Source organism: Trachypithecus francoisi, unplaced genomic scaffold (assembly GCF_009764315.1).
Source record: "Trachypithecus francoisi isolate TF-2019V2 unplaced genomic scaffold, Tfra_2.0 Lachesis_group10, whole genome shotgun sequence".
NCBI classification, from domain to species: Eukaryota; Metazoa; Chordata; class Mammalia; order Primates; family Cercopithecidae; genus Trachypithecus; species Trachypithecus francoisi.
Genome location: NW_022681455.1, coordinates 129,222,648 through 129,244,974, shown reverse-complemented (window position 1 = coordinate 129,244,974; position 22,327 = coordinate 129,222,648). Strand labels below are relative to the sequence as shown.

General features: G+C 62.9%; 1 protein-coding gene across 1 annotated transcript; it reads right to left on the bottom strand.

Annotated features, from left to right (window-relative positions):
• Positions 1–526: 526 nt before the first annotated feature.
• Positions 527–14,029, bottom strand: ZNF469 (zinc finger protein 469). The gene is given in 3 exon segments (XM_033219311.1): positions 527–8,308; positions 8,311–11,946; positions 11,949–14,029. Coding segments are annotated over 3 exon segments (11,865 nt in total). The 5' UTR covers positions 13,903–14,029; the 3' UTR covers positions 527–2,033.
• Positions 14,030–22,327: the final 8,298 nt, after the last annotated feature.

The window sequence follows — 22,327 nt, the reverse complement described above, 5'->3', positions numbered from 1 at the left end:
GAGAGAGGAGGGGATAAGGCTGTGTCTCTGTGTAGGTGAGGGGGCCTGCTCCCCAGCTTGGGAAGGCTGCATCCTGGCATGTGAAGGCTGGAAAACTCATACTAGATGGGTGCCAGTGGGGAGGCCCAAGGGTAGCAGAGACCACGCCTCACACCCGCCCTCCCTCAGCCCAGCCCCATCACTCCCTGGGCTTCTGACGTGGGGGAGGGGCACCAGGGCACCTTAGCCTCCTCTCTGTTCTTCCTCAGGGGTGAGGGGGGCCTCAGCGAGGATGGCTGGGGTGGGCTTGTCCCTTTCTGGAAAACCTGGGCCAGCCCCCACTGCTGAAGGGGTGTGCTTAGGACACAGCCATGGCTGCATCACTGGGTCCTGCACGAGGCTCCACAGCCCCGGTCGGGCACTTGGCCCACGGTGGCCTGAGAGTGGCAGCCGGCGCAGACACCCTGGGAACCAAGTTCTGAAGCTCAGGGAGGTGCAGGCGAGGGGTGGGCGACTGGCGGGAGGACAGACGTCACACAGCTGGAGGTTTTCTGCGAAAATAGTGGGAATATATTTGAAAAGACAAGTCACTATGATGTTTACAGTACAACCTCAGGGTCCCTCCGTGCTTGGTTTACGACACTACGGAGGCAGGAGGCATTTTGAATGGCCCACAACACCTTCCAGAGAGGCAGTCTGGGCCTGATTTGGTCTCTTTCAAATATCAAAATAAAAACTTTTGTCATACACATTGCACCCAAGGTAAAAACTAAACAATAGAGCAAAACAAACCATGGATCTTCAAGATACTTACGGAGAGAAGGAAGCCCTCCCACCCTTTGACCCACCTTCACAGGCACAACTCTGTGAGAGGACACGTGCGTCCTGGGCCTGGGTCAGGTCAGTGCACGAGGCTGCCCTGGCTGGGGCAGCGGCTCTGCGGCCCCAGCCCTGAGCATCCCCGTCTGGCAGCACAGACCTCGGGCTTGCAGCCCGGCAGGGGAGGCAGGGAGAGCGCCACCACGTGGGTGCCTGTGCCCTCAATGCAGCTGTGGTGGGGCCTCCCTGACCTCGTCTGTTCCACCCGATACCCCCATTAAAAAAAAAAAAATCAAGGAAGCCTGTATTCACATTACAACATGAAAATAGCACCAGAAACTTCAGAGTAACATTGCAGATAGGTGGAGCCCAGAACTCCGTACAGCAGGGAGGCTCTAGAGGGCGGCCATGGAGGCTGGGGGGTGTGGGGAGGAGAACGAGGAGGGCCCGCGGGAGCTGGCACAGGGCCGGTTTCTTCCCAGTTCCATACGGGAACCCAGTTCCTGGGGTCAAGGTACGCTAGAGATGGGCTCTTCTCTGGCAGCGCAAATGGAGGCTGGCATGACCCTGTGGTCAGAGAGAGGAGGCATGACCCTGTGGTCAGAGGGAGGAGGCATGACCCTGTGGTCAGAGGGAGGAGGCATGACCCTGTGGTCAGAGGGAGGAGGCATGACCCTGTGGTCAGAGGGAGGAGGCATGTTGTGCTCTTGGGGGACCAGGCGGCTCAGAAGCAGCTCTTCTAAGTAGTGAGCACTGCCTTCCCCAACGTGGTTTCTAAGGTCACTTTGGAATTCCAGCGACAGCAGCAAGACTAAGAGGGAAACTGCCACCATCCCACGGCTGCCTCAGCTTACTTCCCTTCTCCATATGGGGAATGGGAGGGTGTGCAAATCTCCAAACATTGGCTTCTATGGTGTCGGTGCCAACAGGGCGCAGGGGTGGGGGTGGGGGGATGGGCTGCTGTCTCTTCAAGTACTTGGTACCAAGAAAACAGCTGTGTGATCCCAAAGGGGCTGCAGTGGCCCCGTCTTCCACCCGCAGCCTTCCAGCAAGAAAGGGAATGCTGCCCACTCTGGGCCCTGTTCAAAGCGTCACAGCCTCAGCTCTGACATCAAGAACTGAGCAGTCGCACAAGAAGTCAAGTGGCCACAGAGTGAACCATCTCAGGGAGCGGAGCTGGAGGCAGGCCCAGACAGGAACCCCCAGCTCCGCTCCCAGGCTCTTACTCCTAGAAATTACTCAGAAGCATCTTTCTTTAAAGGGATTTTGAAGCCAGTTAGTCTCTGCCCGAAGAGCTGGCTGAGGAGGTCACTCTGGGCCTCGGCCTTCCGGGGGGTGTGCGGCTCAGCAGGTTCAGCATCGTGGACAGCTCTGCCCCTCTTGGGGGTCCTGAGCAGGGGTCTCCCCTGGGGGAAGGCCTTGCCCAGTCTGTCCTTCCTGTGTGTGTGGTCCGGCTCTGCCTTCCGCTGCTCTGAGGGGAGTGGCCTGGGTTTGCTCTGGCTGTTGGGCTTGGTCTTGGTCAGGAGCACTCGGCTGGGAGTTGCCTGCTTCCGAGGGGTCCGGGGGGGCTTGTCAGGGGCCGAGGGGGCTCTCCCGAAGCCCCCCACACTTTCACTCCTGGCTGGCCCTGGGACCTGGCCCGTTTTCCTCTTCATACTGCTCTCTCCCTTCTCCTTGGGACCTGGGCTCCCGCGGGGCCCCTGCTCACCAGCTTCCCTTGGCCCCTTGGTGCAGCTCTTGGCTTGGGCTCGAGGGGGGAGCCTGTCTGGTGCAGGGCTCCGGGTGGGGAAGCTGGTCTTGGCTGGGGTGGTGGCTGTCTCGCTCTGGAGCTGCCCGCTGGCTGGCTGGGGCTGGCTGCCACCTCCCGTCTTCGTGCCGGGGCGAGGGCTTCCACCGCCCTGGGAGCTGGGGCCTGGTTTGGCTTTGGGGGTGGTGGGCTTTGTCCCATTCTCTGTGCCACGGGTCAGCTCTCCGGGTGCCAGGCTCCCCACCGCCTTCCTTGGGTGCACTGGGAACTTGGGTGCTTTGCTGGGGGCGGACGCTGCCGACCTGTCCTTTGATGAGCTCTGACAGCCCGCAGGCTTGGTGGTGCTGCCCTTGTGGAAGGGGCCTCCGGACCCCTCCTCAGACACCATGTGGCTTAAGGACACCTCCTTCCCTTTCTGAAGCAGGCTGTGATCTTCCTGGAAATGGTCAGGGGCACATCTGCCATGGGCACCCGGGGCCCTGCGTTTCCCTGAGAACAGGAGAGGAGCCCTCTTTCCCTCCGCATCTTGGCCTCTGGCTCCCGGCCGTGGCAGAGATGCCCCCAGAGGGAGAGCTTGCTGGAGAAGAGGCCTGGGGCTGCCTGGAGAAGCCTCATTCTCTGGCCTCTTTAGGGCTCCGTCCAGCGCACACTCCCCTCTGCCATCAGCCAAGGCAGCTGGGAAGGGAGACAGAGATGGCGGAGGACACTCCCGGCGGTCGGATGGCAGATCGCAACCACTGATCGTGTGGGTCACGGGGTCTACAGACCTCTCTAGGGTCTCAGGCCATCCCTTGGTGGTGCTGGGAGCCACCTCCGGGCAGAGGTGGAACAGGGCTGGGAGGGAGCCCACTGTCAGGATGGGGCTGCCTCCCCGGGGAAGAGGCCGGTCCTCGCTGGGCCCGGGGGCACTGCCGGGCATGGCCACCTTGCGCCGTTTGCTGGGCAGTGTGCCCTCGAGGGCCCGGGCCTTCTGCCCTGGCGCTCCCGGCCTCCGCACACCGCGGAACGTGAAGGGCTGCCGCCCTCTCCTGAGGTGCTTGTCCATGTGGCGGTCGAACTGCTCCTTCTTAGCGAAGGTGTAGTTGCAGGAGCTGCAGGCGAACGACTTCTTGATGATGCGCATAACCGTGGCGCAGAGCTCGCAGGCGTACAGCGGCGTGTGCTGCAGCTCCGGCCGCTCCCGCAGCCCGTGCGCCCCGCCCAGGTGTGCCAGCAGCTCCCCGTGCTCGGGGTAGACCCGGGGGCACCGCGGACACAGGTAGACGCGCTGCGGGCTGTGCACCGCCAGGTGGCGCTGCAGCTTGAAGGGTTTGGGGAAGCGCTTCCCGCAGTGGTGGCAGTCGCGGGACGGGTCCTTGCAGGCCTCGTGCACCGGGGCGGCCGGCAGGAGGGGCTCCCCGCCGGCCCAGGGGTCGGGGGACGGACTGGGGGTCGTCCTGGGGAGGCCCGGGCTGCCGGCGTCAGCCAGGGCGTTGACAGAGGCGCTGTCCGGCGGCGCCGCCCCGTCTGCGTGGCTGGGGGTGCTGCGCGCTCGGGGTTTCGCCCTCTCGCCTGGGCTCTCCTTCCCGGCTTCTCCCTCTTGCCCCGACGGGTCTCCCGGGCTCCTGGCGGCCTTGCCGACGGAGCGCTTGCCCCTGTGGGGTTTGGGCGCGGGTTCCATGATGCTGTTCAGAAGGTGGGCAATAGCGCCGCTGCCCTCCAGGCCTCTGGGCAGGTCCCCCAGGGACCTCCGCGCCTGCCCCTTGCGGGCGAAGCGCACCGCGTGCTCACGCAGGTGCTCGTTGTACATCCAGACGTCGGCCACCTCCTTCAGACACATGCCGCACGCCCAGGGCCCCGCCTTGCTCTGTGCGTGCCTCTCCTGCAGGTGCCCGCGCAGCAGTTCCCGCGAGCCGAACCTGCGCTCCACGCACATGTAGCAGGTGGGCGGCGGCGCGGGCATGTGGGCCAGCTTGTGCAGGTCCAGCTCGCCCAGGCCGCGGAAGCGCTGGAAGCACACTCTGCACTTGTAGGAGGCCCGCTTGCCCTTGGCCGGCCGGCCTCTGCCTTGGGCCCTCTCTGCCCCTGCAGCCTCCTCTGTCCTTGGGCTCTGTGGCCCCTGGGAGCTCGGCGTGGCCTCGAAGTCTAAGAAGCTGGTGCCGGGGAGACCCACTGGGTTTTCAAAGGGTCCCAGAAAGCACAGGTCTTGCATCTCAAACTTGGTGCTGAGCACCTCAAAGTCCGCGGCCCGGAGCGGCAGCAGGTGGGCGTTCCCGGGAAGCCCACTGTCACAGCGTTCTCTCTCCAGGCTGGGGGGCTCGGGGCTCACGTCTCCCAGAGAAGAGGAGGAGTCATCGGCAGGGGCCGGCAGCTCCAGGCCTCGCCAAGCCGCTGGGACCATGTGCAGTTCAGGAATGGACTCGGGCGGATCGTCCTCGGGGCAGTGAGAGGGCAGCTTCTCTGCCCCGGCTTCCCTGCTGGGCTCCAGGGCCCACAGGCTGAGGCTGGGAGCCCAGGGGTCAATGCCAGGCACCCTGCTGCTGAGGAACCCATCCAGGAGGAAGGACTCGGGCAGACCTGTGGGATCCTCATCCTCCCACGGGTCCTCATGGCAGAGGCAGAGGGAGCCGGAGTCGCTGAGGTCCGTGGGCAGGCCGGCTGGGCCCAGCGTGGGGCCGCCGCCCTCCTCGAAGCTGGGCTGGGTTGGCAGCGGGCGCTCCGGCTTCTCACAGCGCTTCCCATAGACACGCGGGTTCCTCTTTCGAGTCAAGCGGCCACCCGGAGGGAAGAGCTGGGAGAAAGAGACCTCATCATCAAACAAGCTTGGAGGATCCTCGGCACTGGAGCCGGAGGTATCAGGAGTGGGGCCCTCAGGCCCCTGGACTCCACCCTGGGCATCTGGGTTGTCCGGGAGGCCCTGGAGGCAGCTGTTGGTAGTGCCGTCCGCTGGAGAGCCAGAAGTCTCGGGAAAACCCAGGGGGCCCAAGGCGGGCGTGTGCTCCTCCCAGACGCCTTCCTCTGATCTGCTGTGGGCCCCGCTGCTGTCCTCCGCAGGCTCGCTCCCAGACTCTTTGCACACACCCAACGCCTTGGTCTCTCTCGGTCCCCAGAGCCCCCTTGCCGAGGCTCCCTTCTGCCCAGCGGGCTGTTCCCCCAGAGCTGCACCGTCCATCCTCCCTGGACGCAGCATCTGATCTCCAGGTGGCTTCTGGACCCCAGTCTCCCCTGCACACAGAACCTCCAGGTCGGTCTCCGCTGCACCCTCCATCACCCCAGGCCCCGGCGTGGCCAAGCGAGGCGGCTGCTCCCTGTCAGTCTCAGGCCCTCCTTCCGCAGAGAGGCAGTGGCTCAGAGGGGCTGTGTAACTGGCCGTTGAGGGGGATGGTCTGGAGCCGCGCCCACCTGAAATCACATCAGAAGAGGCTGGACGAGCCCTCTCCTCCCGGAGCCTTCTACCTCTTGGCTTTCCCCTCTTCTTATTTGACTTCCCCTCTGAGTGGCTGGGGGAGTCCACGGTGGGTTCTCGGCGCCACCTCCGGCCTTCTCTTTTCTCTACCTGTCTGGGATGGAGCTCATCTTCCCTGGCCTGGTCTGATCTGGGCTTGGAGGCCGGAGCCTTCCCATTCACCCCATGCTCAGTAGGGCTTGGAGGGTGCAGCTGCTGGCGATGTGGGGAGCCCGTGTTGCCCTGTGTTCTGAGAACCTCCTTTGGGGCCTGGGCAGGCGGTGGCTGGGCGACGTGGCTGGGGTGTTCCTGTGAGTGATTTGCTCTCTCCTTCCCAGGCACCTTGCGGCTTTTCTTCCTGGGGGGCTGGCACTTTGGGGCTAGGGGCTCCAGAGGCTGCTGAGCAGGTAAGGCCGCTGGGCTTGGCTCCACGGAGGCTCCCGGGTGAGGCCGGTGCTTCCTGGCCTTGTGCCGGCTCAGGCCCGGCCCGGAGCGGAAGGAGGCTGCGCAGACCTCACAGGTCACAGGTCCGTGTGGAGCCTGGCCCTTCCAGTGGCCATTCTCTGTAGACGCAGGCTTCTTTTTGTAGCCACGAGCCCTCTGTTTGAGGTCTTGGGGGCTGAGGGGGTCCCCCTGGGGAGTCTGGTGGGAGGCATTTCTGTGACTTTGGGGGGAGTCAGACTGGAAGTCACTGGCTGTGCTGCTTGGAGCTGTGGTTCTGCCCAAGGAGAGTCCTGTGGAAGGGCAGGTGACCCTGGGCATCTTGGTAATGCCAGAGTGCCCGGCCTCAGGGGTCCCTGGGTCCTCCGGCTCCTTGCTGCTGCTCCCCACCTCACCTTCCAGGCAGGCGGGGGAGTCTGGCCCTGTACCCTGTAGCGTGGGAGGCTCAGTGGGCACAGCTGTGACAACCTGGCCCTCCCTGTGGCCGAGGCGGGCAGTACTGCTTGGAGAATACGAAGAGTGGCCCCTGGGCATCCTGTCAGGGTTGGTGTGGGGCGGGGCTCCCCTGCTCTGGGGGTCTGGCCCTGGGAGCCCCTTGCCTGCCTGTGCCTCATCTTTGGTGGGAGTGCTGGACAGGCCAGCAGCCCTGATGGCCACGCTGGGGGAGACAGTCCCCGCCAGAGGAGGAGAGGTGGCTTGGCCAGGAGACTCCCGCGGCTTCTCTTTTCTGGAATCCTCCGGAATTCTTAAAGTGCTGTCTTTGGAGCTGTCCCTGCTGTGACTGCAGGTTATGGCACTGACCGAGCCAGGATGCCAGGAGGAAGGGTCTTCCAGGGGGCTGCCCTCACCCTGGAGAAGGCAATGAGCCAAGGCTTCCTTGGGATCACAAGGGCTTGTTGTCAAAGACAGGGGAACCACTGGGGGATCCCCAGCTCCAGTATCTGTTGTGGCTTGGACACCATCTGTCTCTTCCAGAGGTGCCCAGGCAGGAGAACAGGCCAGCAGGTGCTGGGGGTCGGGAGGGTCCTTGCAGGATGGAGATGCTGGCAGCTGCCCCCCCAGCCCACCTCGGGCCTTGGCGGCACTGGAAGGCGAGGTGGGTGGGTCTTCACGGGGGAGGGGCCCGAGGCTGCAGGGCATGGGGGTGGCTGACGTGGGTGACGGGGCGCAGGCGGTCAGGTCCCCAACGGAGGGTGTTGGGTTATCCCCTGCGGCCAGCAGCGGCTTGTTCAGGCCAGCGCTGGACGCCCTCTGTGGAGTCCGGCCCTCAGATCCATTTTGGGTGTGGGCTGCTGTTAAGACCAGCGCTAAGGACTCCCTATCAGGGGATGGGGGGCTTGGGGTGGGCTGGGCCTCCTCCTGAAGGCTCGTGGCTGCCCTGCTTCCCTTGTGCTTCTCCAGCAGGACTGCACCCTCGGCGGGGCTGGCCAGCACTGTGTTGGGACTGGCATTGACCAGGGCGTGGTTATCCATCCTCCCTGGGCTCCCCCTGTTCTCTGGCTGAAGCTGGTTGGCTCTGTCTTGGCCCTGGGTTTTCTCAGCCTGGCCAAGCAAGCCTTGATGTCCATCTGCCTCCAGCCCCAGCTGATGTCCGGTCACTGCAGGGAGAGCTGTCACCTGCGCACCCCCTGGGGGGCCCTGGGCAGGGCCACAGGCCACCTTCCCTCCTTCCACAGTGCCCCCTTCGCGACCTGAGAGGTTCACTCGCCGAGGGCTCTGGGCAGCAGGTGTCGGCTCCTGCAAGCCCAGGATGCCATCTGCACTCTCAGCCGCTCCGGGCCCCGGGAGCGGGAGATGACGTAGGGGGCTCGAAGCTGGGTCCTGGGACCTCCTGCTGGGGTGGGTGTTGGACACACAAGCAGGACTCGGCACAGGGACCAACCAAGCCTCCCTGCCCGGGGCGCGGTCAGTGAGGAGGTCCCTGCCGGTGCAAACTCATTACCCTCAAAGTCAGGCCTCCCTGCCGTCGGGTAGCGGCGCCCACCTGCTCTGCCTGCAGAATGTCCCTGGGCAGTATGGCTGTGACTGGCACCAAAAGGCCAGGTGGCATCCAGAGGTGGAGCCCCGTCACCCTGAAATGCCAAGTCAGAGGCCAGACGGACAGCAGGGCTGCCGAAAGCTGCTGGAGCAGGGGTCCCTTGGTGGGGCCGGTCTGCTGTGCCGGGTTCTGGGGGGAACCCTCCTCTCTGTTCACAGGGAAGCGGCCACAGGCAGTCTTTACTTTCTTGTGAGCTGGCGGCCTCCTTATTCTCAGGAAATGAAAGTTCCTGGTTGACGCTGCACTTTGCTAAGCTCCCGGCACCCAGCCGTGGCGCCGGCTGTTTGCCAGGGTCAGGCAGGCAGATATCTGGGGGGACCCTGCTGTTTCCTTCTGCCTGGGAGAGTCCAGTCTTGGAGGCTCTGGCCTTTTGCACCGGCTGAAAATGGAAGTTGGCTCCCTTGGGGCTGAAAGGAGCCCCAGAAACCAGGTCTTCCTGGGCACAGGGGAGAAGGGCTGCCTCTCCTGGATGGAAGGAGGCTGGGCAGGGCCACGTCCCCTCGGGCCTCCCCTGAACCCCTTCCACGGTGGCCACAGCCGTTTCCGTACCCTCTCGATGCGCGGCAGATTCCCCAACGCCCATGAGGTCAGCTGCTGAGAACGTGTCCCTGTGGGGCACAGCGGCCTGGCAGGTGTGCCGTTGGGAGGGTGGCTCTGTGCCTGTGTCCAGCTCCACCCGGCCCACAGGCTCAGCTTCTCCAAGCTGTCTCGGGGCCCCAGGCGTTTCTTTGCTTCTTTGCAGCTGACTTTCTAACTCGGTGACCAATTTCTGGATCTCCAGTTCATCCTCGGACAGGTGACTCAAAGGAGCGACACTGCGTCCGCTCGCCTTCCCAGGCAAAGGCGGGGCACCGGGAGCCACTCTCCGTTCATGGGGACACGTCTTACTGGGCACCTTTCCCCCCGAGAGATCAGGAAAACGGCTAGGCAGCATCGGGGATACTTCCTCAAGCAGCAAAAAAGAGGAGTACGGTGGATCTAACGGTGGCGTCTTCCGGGGAGGGTCGGCACATGCGAATGGCAGCTGGGGGTCCCTGTTTGCAGACAGGCTGCCATAGAGGGGTGGGTTGAATCTGTCCACCGGCAGGTCTGGGAAAAGGGATGTGGACTCCAAGGTCAGTGGCGACGCGGTTCTGCCTGGGTCCGTTTCAGCCATGCCAGGTGGCCTCTTAGGCAGCTGTGGCTCGAGGGAACCGGCATCCTCGCCATCCTGGCAAAGGCAGGAGCTGCTGGCCGGCGGGGCATCTGTGGCTGAGGGCTTGGGGTGCAGTTCTTCCAGGAAACAGCCAGCCAGGTCTTTGGGTCCAAGGAACAACTCACCGTGGGGGCTGCTGTAGGACTGAGGCCCCTTTTTGGCAACTGGAACCCCCAAGGGGTCTCTGTTAAAACCAGCAGGGTCACAGCCCAAACTGGATATCTCTGAAGACAGAGCACTGGGTTTGGGGCAGGCGGTACTGGAGGGGTTAGCCATGGGTGCCAGAAATTCTCCAGGCTGGTGGGCAGGGGGGTCCTTGTTGTTGTGGGAGACAGGGGCCTGTGTGCACCCAGGACCACCCAGCAGGCTGCCCACACCTGGCCTTGGTGAGCTTCCGTGCGGCGCCGTGTTGGCGAGGCCTCCCGATAACTTGGGGGTGCCGGCGTCATTTCTGCTGGGCTGCGGCTGCTCTGGCGTCAGGAGACGGCGGCTTTCTCCCGCACAGGTGGCTGGAGGAGAACGCAAAGGCTCTGTGAATTCTGCGGTGTCTGGGGGTGACTCTTTGGCAATTTCAGGCTCCTTGGCCTCCTCGGGCAAGTCCAGCGATGGCGGGGTTTCCTCTGGGGTCTCGGTGTTGGTGGGGACCTGCAGGCGATCCTTGGGGACCACTGAGGGGCGATCAGCATACTTGGGGCCTCCCTCCCTGGCGGCCGCTCCCGCCTCCAGGCTTCGAGATGGGCCATGGGCCTGAGGGCTCCTGCCGGGGCCTGGGCGAGGCCTGCCTGGCTCCTCGGGGTTCGGGGGGGCTCCGTCCCCGCCGGCTTCCTGCCTCACTGCCTTCCGGGGTTTCTGCTGCTCTCCATCCTCTCTGGGACCCTGGGTCAAGTCCACGTCCTTCCTCTTCTCGCCTCGGCACCGCCGGCCTCTGAAGCCGGGGCCCCGCTGCGGAGGCTGCTCGTCCTCCTCAGACTCCGAGGCGTAGTCGTACTCGCGGAGCCTGCGGTCCTCGGCCCAGGGCTGGGGCCTCTCCGCCGCCCGGGAGCCGCACCTGCCCGCCTGCCGCCCGAGCCCCAGCCGCCGGTAGCGCCTGTTCTTCTGCTGCACGATTTTCAGGATGAGCTCCTTGCCCCAGGTGCCGCCCCGACCCTTCCTCTTCCTGGGGTCCTTCCTGGGGGGCAGCCGGAGGCGCTGGGAGCTCCGGGTCTCCTCGCGGAGGGCGGCGGCTCCCCGAGACTGGGGGGCGGGGTCGGCACGGCCTTGGGGGTCCTGAGTTCTAAGGCCCCGGGGGCGGGGTGGGGGACGCTCCCCGAGACCGCCCTTCCTCCTGGGCCTCAGGCCGGAGGCTCTGCTGCCCCGGCCCGACCCCTCTGCTGCGCTGGCCGTGTCCAGATCCTTCCGGAACAGCTTCAACTGCTTCCCTCTCCTCTGCTGCCTGCCCTGGCTGGGCGCATCCGCCTCGGGGGGGGCCAGACCCAGGGACCGCGTTTTGGGCCTGCCTCGGGCTGGGCCGCCCCTGTCCCCAGGGCGGGGGGTTTGGGGGTCCGGCGTGGCTGCTGGGAGCGGGGGCGGAGCGTTGTTCTCTGGAGTCACCCCCACCTTGGTCTTAGGGGGCTGTCCAGTGCTGGGACCTCTGGGACCGGAAGGCTCCTCGTCCGCAAAGACGTCGATGAAGCTGCTGTCGATCTCGGGGTTGTCCGACTGGTACTCCATGCCGTTGAGCGCCTCGGTGATGAGGCTGTCCAGCTTGGCGTCGTCTTCCATATCCAGGTCCGAGGCAGGGAGCGCGAAGGCGGTGGCTGCCAGGCTGGGCAAGAAGCCCGCCCTCAGCGGGTCGTCTTTACCCTCCGCCTGGACGTCCCCAGCTAACAGGAAGGTCTTCGTGTGGTTGAGCAGGCACGGGTGTGCGTCGGCGGGGACTTTGGGGGCAGCGGTGGGCGAGGGGAGCCCAGGGGGGCCTGGGGACCGCTGGTGGCCATCCTTGGCCTTGGCCAGGAGCAGGCCACAGAACTGCCGGTGTGCCAGGAAGGCCGCCAGGCTGCTGTAGTTGCGGTCACACTGCCTGCAGGTCAGCAGCACGTCCAGCTGGTCCAGGCTGGCACTGCTGAGGGAGAAGTGGTGTGTGGGGTATGGAGGCGGGGCGCGGGGGAAGCCCTGCAGCCCTCCCCGGCCCACCTCGGGGGCCTCGTGGGGGAATGGAGTCTCCTCCAGGCACTGGAAGGCACCCTCGGCTCCCAGCCCATCTGCGGGAAAAGGAAAGGCCTTGGCTGGCTCTGGCTGGTAGTGGGTGGGGAGGGAGTGGGGGGCTCCGGGGACGGGAAGGGGCTGCCCGTCTCCTGGGGGTGAGTGGGTGGGTGGAAGAAGGCCGGGGGCCCGAGTGAGCTGGGGAGCTGGCTTTCCTCTGAGCTGGGGTTGGCAGGGCTGCTGGACATCGGCGACAGGGAAGAGCAGGTGCTGCCGGCTGTGTTGGTGGCCGGTGACGGCAGCGGGGACTCGCTGGGGGAGGCTCCCACCACCCTGGGTGGGGGCAGGCTGGGTGTCCCGTGGGGTGAAACCTGGGGCTGGGCCACCCCGAAGAACAGGGGCTGGGCTCCAGGGTCTGTCATTCCGTTGTAGGTGAAGAGCACCGGGGAGCCGCTTGGGCTGCCTCTCACGGCTGGCAGCTTCTCCCCAGGTCCCGGTGTCTTGCCAGCAGTGCCCAGGGCTCCTTGGCTGCTCCCCTGCCACTCGGGGGCCCCCGTGGGGAAAGGCAGCCGGTTCAGCATCTCCATTCCATGGGGGCTTGGCCCAGTGGTCGGGAGCACCTGGGGCCAAGGCAGGGGGGCACTCCGGGGCAGGCAGAGCCGCTGGCCTGGGCTGGGCTGGCCGTTAAAGAACACACTCCTGGTGGCAGCCAGGGGGGCCCCGGGAGGTGTGGGGTAGGGGGCTGCTGTGGGATCCCACAGCTGGGGCAGCCTGGCGGGTGGGGGCCCTGGGGCAGCCAGCTCAGTGTCCAGAGGCCTCGGGCTGGTGTCCACCCCGCTGGCTCCGTATGCCTGTCCTGGAAAGTGCCTCTGGGGTAGGGAGCTAGGGGGCCCTCTTGTACTCCCCAGCCCATCCTGGGCTGAAGGTGGTCTTTCGGGAAGGATTTTGGTCAGGCTCTTGTGCAAACTGTTGGAGAAGGGTCTTGGGGCCGAGTGAGCAGCTCCAGGGGGAGAGAGGGCACCACTGAGGTTGCTGTGGGGGTTGAGGCCACCTGCCTGGCCCTGGTAGCAGGGCAGGGGTGAGGGTGCAGGCTGGGTGGGCAGCGGGTAGGCAGGGCCCGTGCCCACGGCCTCCTCCGGCCACGCTCCCTGGGGCTGGTGGAAGGCAAACACCAGTGGCCCATCGGTGAATGCATGCCCAGCCACATCCGCAGGGAAGGGTTTTGTGCTGGCCCCATGCAGTGCCGGGAAGGGGAACTGGAAGGAAACTCCCCTGGGGCTGCCGCTGGGCCTGCTGCCTTTGGGAATGGGTTCCGGCTCAGCGGGGGGAACCCCGAAATTAGCACCTGGGAAGCTATTCTCAGCAGCGGGAGGCCAGGAGTCGGCCCCACTGGCCTGGAATTCGGGATAGGAACCGGGCTGGAGGGGGCTGGTGTCCCTGTTCTGGGGGGGCCCCGGGGCTGGGGGTCTAGGGGTGGCGCTTGGTGAGGTATAGTTGGTGGAGGTAAAGCTGGAGGGTGTCTCCTGGAAGCACCTGTGGAAGCCAAGCTCTTCGGCGGTGGACTGGGCCTCAGTCCTTGGGAGGCCCGGCCTGAGTGGAGTTCCAGTCCCAAGGGCCCGGGGGGCCTCCGCCTCAGGGAGCTGGGCAGCCTCCAGCTGTGGGTTCTCTGGTGTCTTGTCCAGGATGGGCTTGGTCCTCGAGCTGGCGATGCTCAGACTGTAGCACTGCGGGGGGCTGCCCTCTGCCCTGCCCGCCAGCCTTGAGGGAGCCTGCAAGGGGCTTCTCCCCGGCGGGGTCTGGGGGCTGCCCCCATTCCCTGGGGTGCTGCTCAGGGCCTGGCCTCTCAGGGGTGGGGGCTTGGGCTCCCCATCCCTGGCCTGCCTCGGCTGGACCTTGGGGAGCTCCATGGCCTGGGCCCGACCGCCAGCCTCCCTGGCATCCTTGGTGGTCCTGCTGGCTGGGGTGTTGTCCTCCAGTGGGGGCTGGGAGGGGCACCCCAGGCTGCTGGCAACTTGGCAGGGCTGCAGGTCTCCAGTCATGGTGGGGAGTGGCGCTCCTCGGGGGCGCTCCCCAGGCATGGCCCCTCCGTCCTGGCGCTAGGACGATGCAGCCGTCCGAGGGGGGCCCCGGGTAGTGGGCTGGATGGCCATCCTCAGCCCTCGGTGGGCCCCAGGGAAGCCTGTGCTCATGGTCCTGAGTGGAGCCTGGAAGGAAAGGTCAGGGGTGAGTGGGGTGGAGGGGCTGGGCGGCCCTTGCCTAGGCAGGGAGCTTCCAGGCTCTCCATGCGAGCGTGGCCGGGCCGGAAGCAGAAGATGCTACGTGCAGCCATCACAGAAACTCCGAGCTTAGAAGGGATGCTCAGCTCGGCCCCCAGGAGAAGCAGGAAGGGAGAGGGCGTCCCACCAGATGGAGCAGGGATCCTTCCCCGTCTCAGGGAGAAGAGGAGCGGTGGAGCATAGAGAGCGAGTGGAGGGGGGAGGCAGTGGGGAGCTACCTGGGGTGTGAGAAGGCTGCTTACAGCCTCAGAGCAGTCCTTGGCCAGGCTGTGGAGAGGACAGGCCCCTGTGTGGGGCACAAGCTCCGGGCCTGCAGGAACTGCCCCAGGGCAGGATCCTGGGAGCTTCCAGGAGGGCCCAGGCGGATGCCGACACCTGCCATGGGGAGGGCCTTGCGGCAGGAGGCTGCATTGCAGGACATAGGGAACTGAGGCAGCAGAGGCTCAACCTGAACCTTCTCAAGGCCTGGGCGGCTGGTTCCCAGCGGAGCCTCCTCTGCTGTCAGCCAGGGTTTCCTGCCACCAAGTCTCACAGGGTAACCTCCAGACCCTGCTCCGGGAAGCCCCCAGCCTCTGGATGGTTCTGGCTCCCATTCTGGCACATGCCAGATGTAGAAGGGGCCGCCCACCCAGAGGAGCCTGGCCCCTTGCTCACCCAGGGCTGGCTTCATGCTGATCACGTCTGTTCTCATGTCATGATATACAGGACTGTCCTCTGTGCGGACAGGACTCAGACCCGAGCCATGGGCTGTAGCCACGCGGTGTGCAGGCCGCTAGGTGTGGGGGCCCCTTCTGACCTGCCCAGCAGGGACCGGGCATCCTTTACACAGGAGAGCGAGGAAGGACTCAGCCCTTGTGGGCATCATCCTTGCCACTGACCCCTGGGTCCTCATGGCAGGCCCAGAGAGGCAGATAACTTGGCCAGGGTCACACAGCCAGCAGCAGAGCAGCTGGGAGCTGAAGGGACAGGCCTCAGGCCTGTCGCGCTCTCAGAGACCCTGCTGCCTCTGTGGAGTCGGGGGTCTGCCTCCTGTGGTCACAGGACCCTCCCACCGGCTTGAGCTGGTGGTGTCTTACGCCTCTCCAGGAGTTCCCTCACTACAGCCACCTGGGAACTCCTAATGCAGAGGCTCGCAGGCCCTCTGTCCCCAGCACAAGACTGGTACCTGTGCTTCCAGCCGGCTCTTCCTGCTGTGCCTGGGGACTGCCTGCACCGGGGAGGAGGGTCCTGCCCAATTTGGGCCAAGGTCTCCAGGGTGGGCGAGGTCCCAGCCTGCAAGCTCCACATCACAGCACTAAGAAGAGTCATGCCGGGTGGGGGGCCTGGGTGCCCCTCCCTTCTCTGCCAGCACCACTGAGGTACCTCCTGTCCCATGACCCCAGGAGGAGTGTCCCTTTCCCTCTTCTGAGCTTCACTGCCAGGGGGCAAAGGCCTGGGAGTCCTTGGGGCCAGGATTCACAGGTGAGGTTTGTTGAGTGAATAAATGATGCTGGGCGTCTGAGCACCTTCCTGAACTGCCTCCCTCGTGCTCATGGTGGCTCAGAGGTGATCTGTGATTGTCGCCCTGGATTTATGGGTGAGGAATCCAGGCACAGAGAGGTGGGGAACCCACTCAAGGCCTCAGCCAGTGTAGGCGGGGTCCTCCTGGGAGGGCTGGCTCTTAGCCCTGCACATCTCCTGCCCTGCACTGGGCTTAGCCATGTCCCGCACGGCTCAGACACCCACTGGGGCCAGGCTACGGGGGGTAGGAACAGCAACAGCCAGGCCCCACATGAAGCCCAGTCCCACATGTCAGACCCCCCCACCCATGGCCAGAGTCCTCCAGGAGGTGATAGAGGACGAGGGGGCTCAGAGTGGGGACCTCAGCCCAGATGGAGCATCAGAAAGGCTTCCTGGAGGAGGTGGCTTTTACTGAGTCCTGGATGGTGGAGAGGAGTGTTGAGAACACAGCTGTGCCCAGTGGCCTTTGTCAAGGAAAGGAGTTGGTCTGATTTATCAAGGGAAGGAGTGAGGCCTGCTGGCTCAGCGGCTGCCATGAGGAACATCAGGTGACACGCCCACCTGCTGGCTCAGAGTTGTGGCTGGAAGCCCTGCCCAGCAGGCCCCAGGAGACGGCTCTCGGGAGGCAGTGGGCAGGCCCGACTACTGTCCTGAGAGGGAGAGGAAGGCTGGGCGGGTGGGGGTGGAGGGGGCCTCAGGACCATCAAGACCAGAGCATCTCTGGCCAGCCTCGGCGCAGGCTGCTGCCTCTACATACCTGGGGAGTCGGGGGCCCCTCAGCTGGGTCACCACACAACTTCCTGAGGAATGAGAATTTCTTGGCTGCAAAGAAAATGGAAAGCATGTCAGGACTGATGTGGTGCCTGACTCTGGGCCAAGAGCCCCAGGGGGAGCAGGTGGGAGGGAGCAGCTCCCGGGCAGAGCTGGCTGCAACCTCAGGGCACCAGGAAGCCACCAAGGGCCACCGGTAGATGGGTGAGCTCCTCCCAGAGGTCAGCGGGCAGCTCAGCCGGTCTGGGGGACCCCGAAGGGTTTGGGGGTCACCTGGCTGCCTCAGCCGCAGGATTGATGGCTATCTTACATTTCTTTTTGTTGGGTCTTTTGTATGCATAGATTGTGTATTCACGTGGCTCCGAAGCTCAAGACTCTTACAAGTCAGTGAAAACACTGCCCCTCCCATCCCCACCACGATCCCTCCCCAGCCCCACTGGGAAGACTAGAGAGGCTTCCGGTGCTTCCTCCCAGAGTCCCTTGCTGCAAACACCAGCACACAGGAACACACACTCCCTTTCCTCCTTCCTTGATCAGAAGATCATCGGCTACACTCACTGTTCTGCTCCTGACTTTTTTCATTTAACAACATATCCTGGAGATAATTCCACAATATCCCATGAAGAGATTTCTCACTCTCTGTCCACTTGTCCTCCCATCCAGGCTGCAGAGCACCCAGACCTGTCTGGATGGACACTGGGCTACTGCCTGCATCCGGCCCTTAGAAACAATACAGCAATGGTCTTCACATGGTGACGGCCTGTGCTCCAAACACTGCGGGCCTAGCTGCATCAAAGGGCCTAGCTGCATCAAATCTGCGTTTGACATTTGAAGGGAGATTGTCCAATTGTCAATCTCTGTGATGGTTTTAAAATATGGCCACACATTCTTTAACCCTCCTCCCTTCAAGAGGTGGAGCCTCATTCTCCCCACTTGAACACAGCTGAGCTTTTTTTACTGCCTCACTGCTAATGAACAGAATATGCTGGAAGAGGGGGTGCTGGACTTCAAGACTGGGCCCTAAAAGGCATTGCAGCTACCTCCTTGCACACTTAGATCACACATGTGGGGAAGCAGCTGCCATGCTTTCAGGGCACTCAAGCAGCCCCATGGAGAGGCCATGAGGAACAGAGGCCTCCTGCCTGTAGCTGTGTGAGGTAGCCACCTTGGAAGTGGCTTCCCCAGCCTCGGTTGGGCCTTTAGATGACACTGCAGCCCATGCTGACATTCTCACCACATCCTTGTGAGGGAACCCGAGCCAGAACCACCTGCTAGGCTGTGCCTGCATCCTGACCTTTGGAAACTAAGAGATAATAAAGGTTTGTTGTTTCAGTCTGTTCTTTATTATACGGGAATAGACAACCAACTCATGCCCCTCCTAGCAATGTAGAGAACGCAAAGGCCCTAATGTGAGTCCCTGTGTCACAGGAGGAAGCGTGACCTTACCAAGAGATGGATAGACCGAGGCTCAGGGAGGGTGAAGAACTGTAGGAAGCCACTGGGACTCAGCAGTAGAGCCTTTGCCACACTGTCCTATCCATCTGTTCATGTATCCACCCACCCACCCACCTATCCATCCATCCACCCATCCACCCATCCTCCATCCATCCACCCACCCACCCATCCATCACCTACCCATCCATCCATCTATCTATCCATCCATCCACCCACCTATCCATCCACCCACCCATCCATCCATCCACCAACCCATCCATCCATCCATCCATTCATCCATCCATCCATCCATCCACCCATCCACCCATTCATTCATCCATCCATTAACCCACCCACCCACCCATCCATCACCCACCCATCCATCCATCTATCCATCCATCCATCCACCCACCCATCCATCCATCCACCCATCCATCCATCCACCAACCCATCCATACACCCACCCATCCATCCATCCACCAACCCATCCATCCATCCATCCATCCATTCATCCATCCATCTATCATCATCCATCTATCCACCCACCCATCTATCACCTACCCATCCATCCACTCACCTACTCATCTATCCTGATACCCACCTACTCACCCATTCATCCATCTATCCATCCATCCATTCATCCATTCATCCACTCATCCATTAATCCATCCATCCACTCATCCATCATCATCCATCCATCCATCCATCACCCACCCATCCATCCATCTACCCATCCATCCATCACCCACCCACCCATCCATCTACCCACCCATCCACCCTTCCACCCATTCATCCACCCATCTATCCACCCACTCACCCATTCATCTATCCATCCACCCATCCCCCCATCCCCCATCCCCCATCCACCTGCCCATCCACACATTCATCTACCCATCCATCCATCAAACACTCACCCATCTATCCACCCACCCATCCATCCATCCGCCCACCCATCCATCCACCCATATATCCACCCACCCACTCACCCATTCATCCATCCACCCATTTATCCTCCTATCCACCTGCCCATCCACCCATCCATCCATCACTCACCCATCTGTCCACTCACTCATTCATCCATTCATCCATCCATTACCCACCTATCCATCCACCCGCCCATCCACCCTTCTACCATTCACCTATCCATTTATCCACCCACTCACCCATTCATCCATCCACCTGCCCATATCCCCATCCACCTCTCCACCCATCCATCCATCCATCCATCCATCACTCGCCCATCCATCCACCCACCCACCCATCCACCCTTCTACCCATTCATCCACCCATCTATCCACCCACTCACCCATTCATCCATCCACCTGCGCATATCCCCATCCACCTCTCCATCCATCCATCCATCCATCCATCACTCACCCATCCATCCACCCACCCACCCACCCATCCACGTTTCTACCCATTCATCCACCCATCTATCCACCCACTCACCCATTCATCCATCCACCTGCCCATATCCCCATCCACCTCTCCACCCATCCATCCATCCATCCACCCATCCATCCATCACTCACCCATCCATCCACCCACCCACCCACCCACCCTTCTACCATTCATCCACCCATCTATCCACCCACTCACCCATTCATCCATCCACCTGCCCCTCCCCCCAATCTACCCACTCATTCACCCACCCATCCATCCATCCATCACTCACCATCCATCCACCCACCCACCTACCCATCCACGTTTCTACCCATTCATCCACCCATCTATCCACCCACTCACTCATTCATCCATCCACCTGCCCCTCCCCACAATCTACCCACTCATTCACCCACCCATCCATCCATCCATCACTCACCCATCCATCCACCCACCCACCTACCCATCCACGTTTCTACCCATTCATCCACCCATCTATCCACCCACTCACTCATTCATCCATCCACCTGCCCCTCCCCCCAATCTACCCAATCATTCACCCACCCATCCACCCATCCATCCACGAGTCTTTACATTTGTGTCGGATGCTGTGTCAGATACTGGGCACACAGTGATGTGACAGATTCGCAACCTTGGGCTGACCAGAAAGTCAGTGAGTCAAGAAATTGCTGCAAATGAGGAAGTTACAGCCCAGAGAGGTGGTGTGATGGGTCCAAGGTCACACAGCCCACACAGCCAAGCGGAGATTTGAAGGCAGGACTGCCTGTAACTGTGCTGCTTCTGTGCTGAACAAAGGGTGGCCCTGCCCCACTGCCTCCACACCCTGTCCCTCTGTCCTTCCTATTCCCTGGGGTGGCCCTGCCTCTGCCTGCCCAGCTTGCAGGCAGAACTTGGTCATACCATCCCCTTTCCTCTGTCCCAGGACAGCAGGGACATTTGCCTGCAGCACCCTGGGGCACTTGAGGGCCAGTTGCCAGCTCTCCCTCCAGGAGCTTGGGGACGTGTCCCAGTCCTCGGACCTGGGGTGGGTGGGCATGGGGGTGGCGTGTGCCCCAGGCCTAGGGTTCTGGCCCTGCCCAGGCTCTTGGCAAAGCCCCTTGGTGCCAGCCCGTCGGTGTGGGTTACAGGAGGCCGGACCCCTTTGAAGTCGGGAGATCCTATCCCCCAGATCCAGGGCTGGCCCCAGGGAGACCCCGGAGGAGTGTGAGCAGCTCCTTTTCTCTCAGAAACAGGAACTGGCCACTCTTTAGCCAGCCAAGTGCTCTGGTAACTCAAGAGCGGGTTGGGGTGGCTCTGGCTGGGGGTGTGGGGGACGCCAGTGCCTGCGAGGAGGGGTGCCCCCACCTGGACTCCTGCCCCCACGCCTCTGCCCCACACCTGGCCACTGCTCCCAACCCTCTTCCCCTCACCTCCTCTTTCAACCTGCTCAGTTTAAGCCTCTCCACCCTTGAGAGTCAGGTTCTCCTGATCCGCCCCTGGCCCCACCCTTGGCTCTTCCTCCCCAGCCGCTCGCTCTGCTGGAGAAGATCCCTTGGGTTGCCCCTCCCCTTTCCCTTCTTCCCGACCCCCACTTGCTCCTGGCCGACCATGCAGGGGGCTTTGGGGCTGGCTCAACTTGGGCTTGACTCTCAGATCCGGCACTCCCTGACTGTGGGATCCAGGCCTTGTCCCAACCTCTCTAAGCCCATTTTCCCACCTGTAAAATGGGGATGATCAGAGTCTTGACCTCACAGGGTGTGGTCAGAGGGTTAAACAGAACAACGCAAGCCATCTTATGGAGCACACAAACCAGCATACAGTGAGTGCCCCGCAGACGTTTGCTCAGAAGCATGGCATCCCTCTTTCAGGAAGCCTTCCTGGATTGCGTGTGGTATGAACTCCTTGGGCATGTGTCTCCATGATCCTGCAATTCTCAAAGGGCGCCTGTCCTTCCACCTCCTGGTGGCCATCCTCTGGGGACCGGGAGCCCTGCACACTTGGCTGCACTGCCCAACTGGAATGCCACTGTCCAATTGGGCCTCCTGGCCTCAGTTTCCCCAACTGTAGATGGAGGTTGAATCTGATGGGTCCTTGGGCCTGTCTGTGACACCCTCATATCAATGCTCATGAAGTCCCATTCGCAGCCAGGCATCCCGAGCAACCCGCTCCTCCTCCTTGCGAACGGTCCTGGCCCTTTCAGCTGCAGCCGTCCCTGGCTTGGGGTAGGCTGTATTCTCCTGGTTGTTTCTGCTGTTGTCAGGGCTGGGCCATGCCTTCCCAAGCAGCAGGCACTGGCTCTTCCTTTCTTCTCGACCCCTCTGTGGGAAGAGCGGAAAGTGTGGGGTTCCTGGCGAAGGGGAGCTGTGGGAGAGCTGCCCTTCTTCCCCTGTCCCTGTCCGTGGGAGTAGAGCCTGGTGCATACGCCCTGCCTTCCCCACACATGGTACCTGCGAGTGGCCCCTGCTTTCTGGACATGGCACTGGGGAAGGACGGCATGGCTGAGAGCAGAACCTGCAGTCGGGATCTGGCTCCCCCCTGCGGTCAGGGTCTGCCACTGTGTGCTGTGTGACCTCAGGCCGGCCTCCACCCCTCTCTGTGCTGCCGTTTGGCAGAGGAGGGCATTGGGTGAGACCCACAGGCCCCCAAGTCCTGCCTGGTTCAATTCCAGCTCCAAGGCCCTGGCCTGAGAGAGAAGGGTGGGCACTTAGGGCCTTCTGGGTGACCTGAGCGGCTGCTCTGATGACATGACCCTCAGCCGAGGCCTGGCCTTGGGTGAAGGTCTCTCAGGCATGGCACTGGGGGCATTCCTGGCTGTTGGAGGAATGTTGAGGAGGGTGGAGTGCTACTGAGGGGGCACATGGCTTCAAGGGGAATGTTGAGGAGGGTGGAGTGCTACTGAGGGGGCACATGGCTTCAAGGGGTGGGGCCAGCATGGGCTTTGGGGGCAGGGAGTGGGAGGCTGCTGGGGGTGAGGGAGGTTGTCCACACCCAATCCCAGGGCCCCACCTGTCCTAACCTGGACACCAAACAAGGGCCAAGAAATATGTGCCATGGGGTGGGACTGGGCTGGGAAGAGCAGCTGAGCTTCCAGGCCAAGTGGGGGAAACTGAGGCTCACAGAACCTGCCCAAGGTCATACC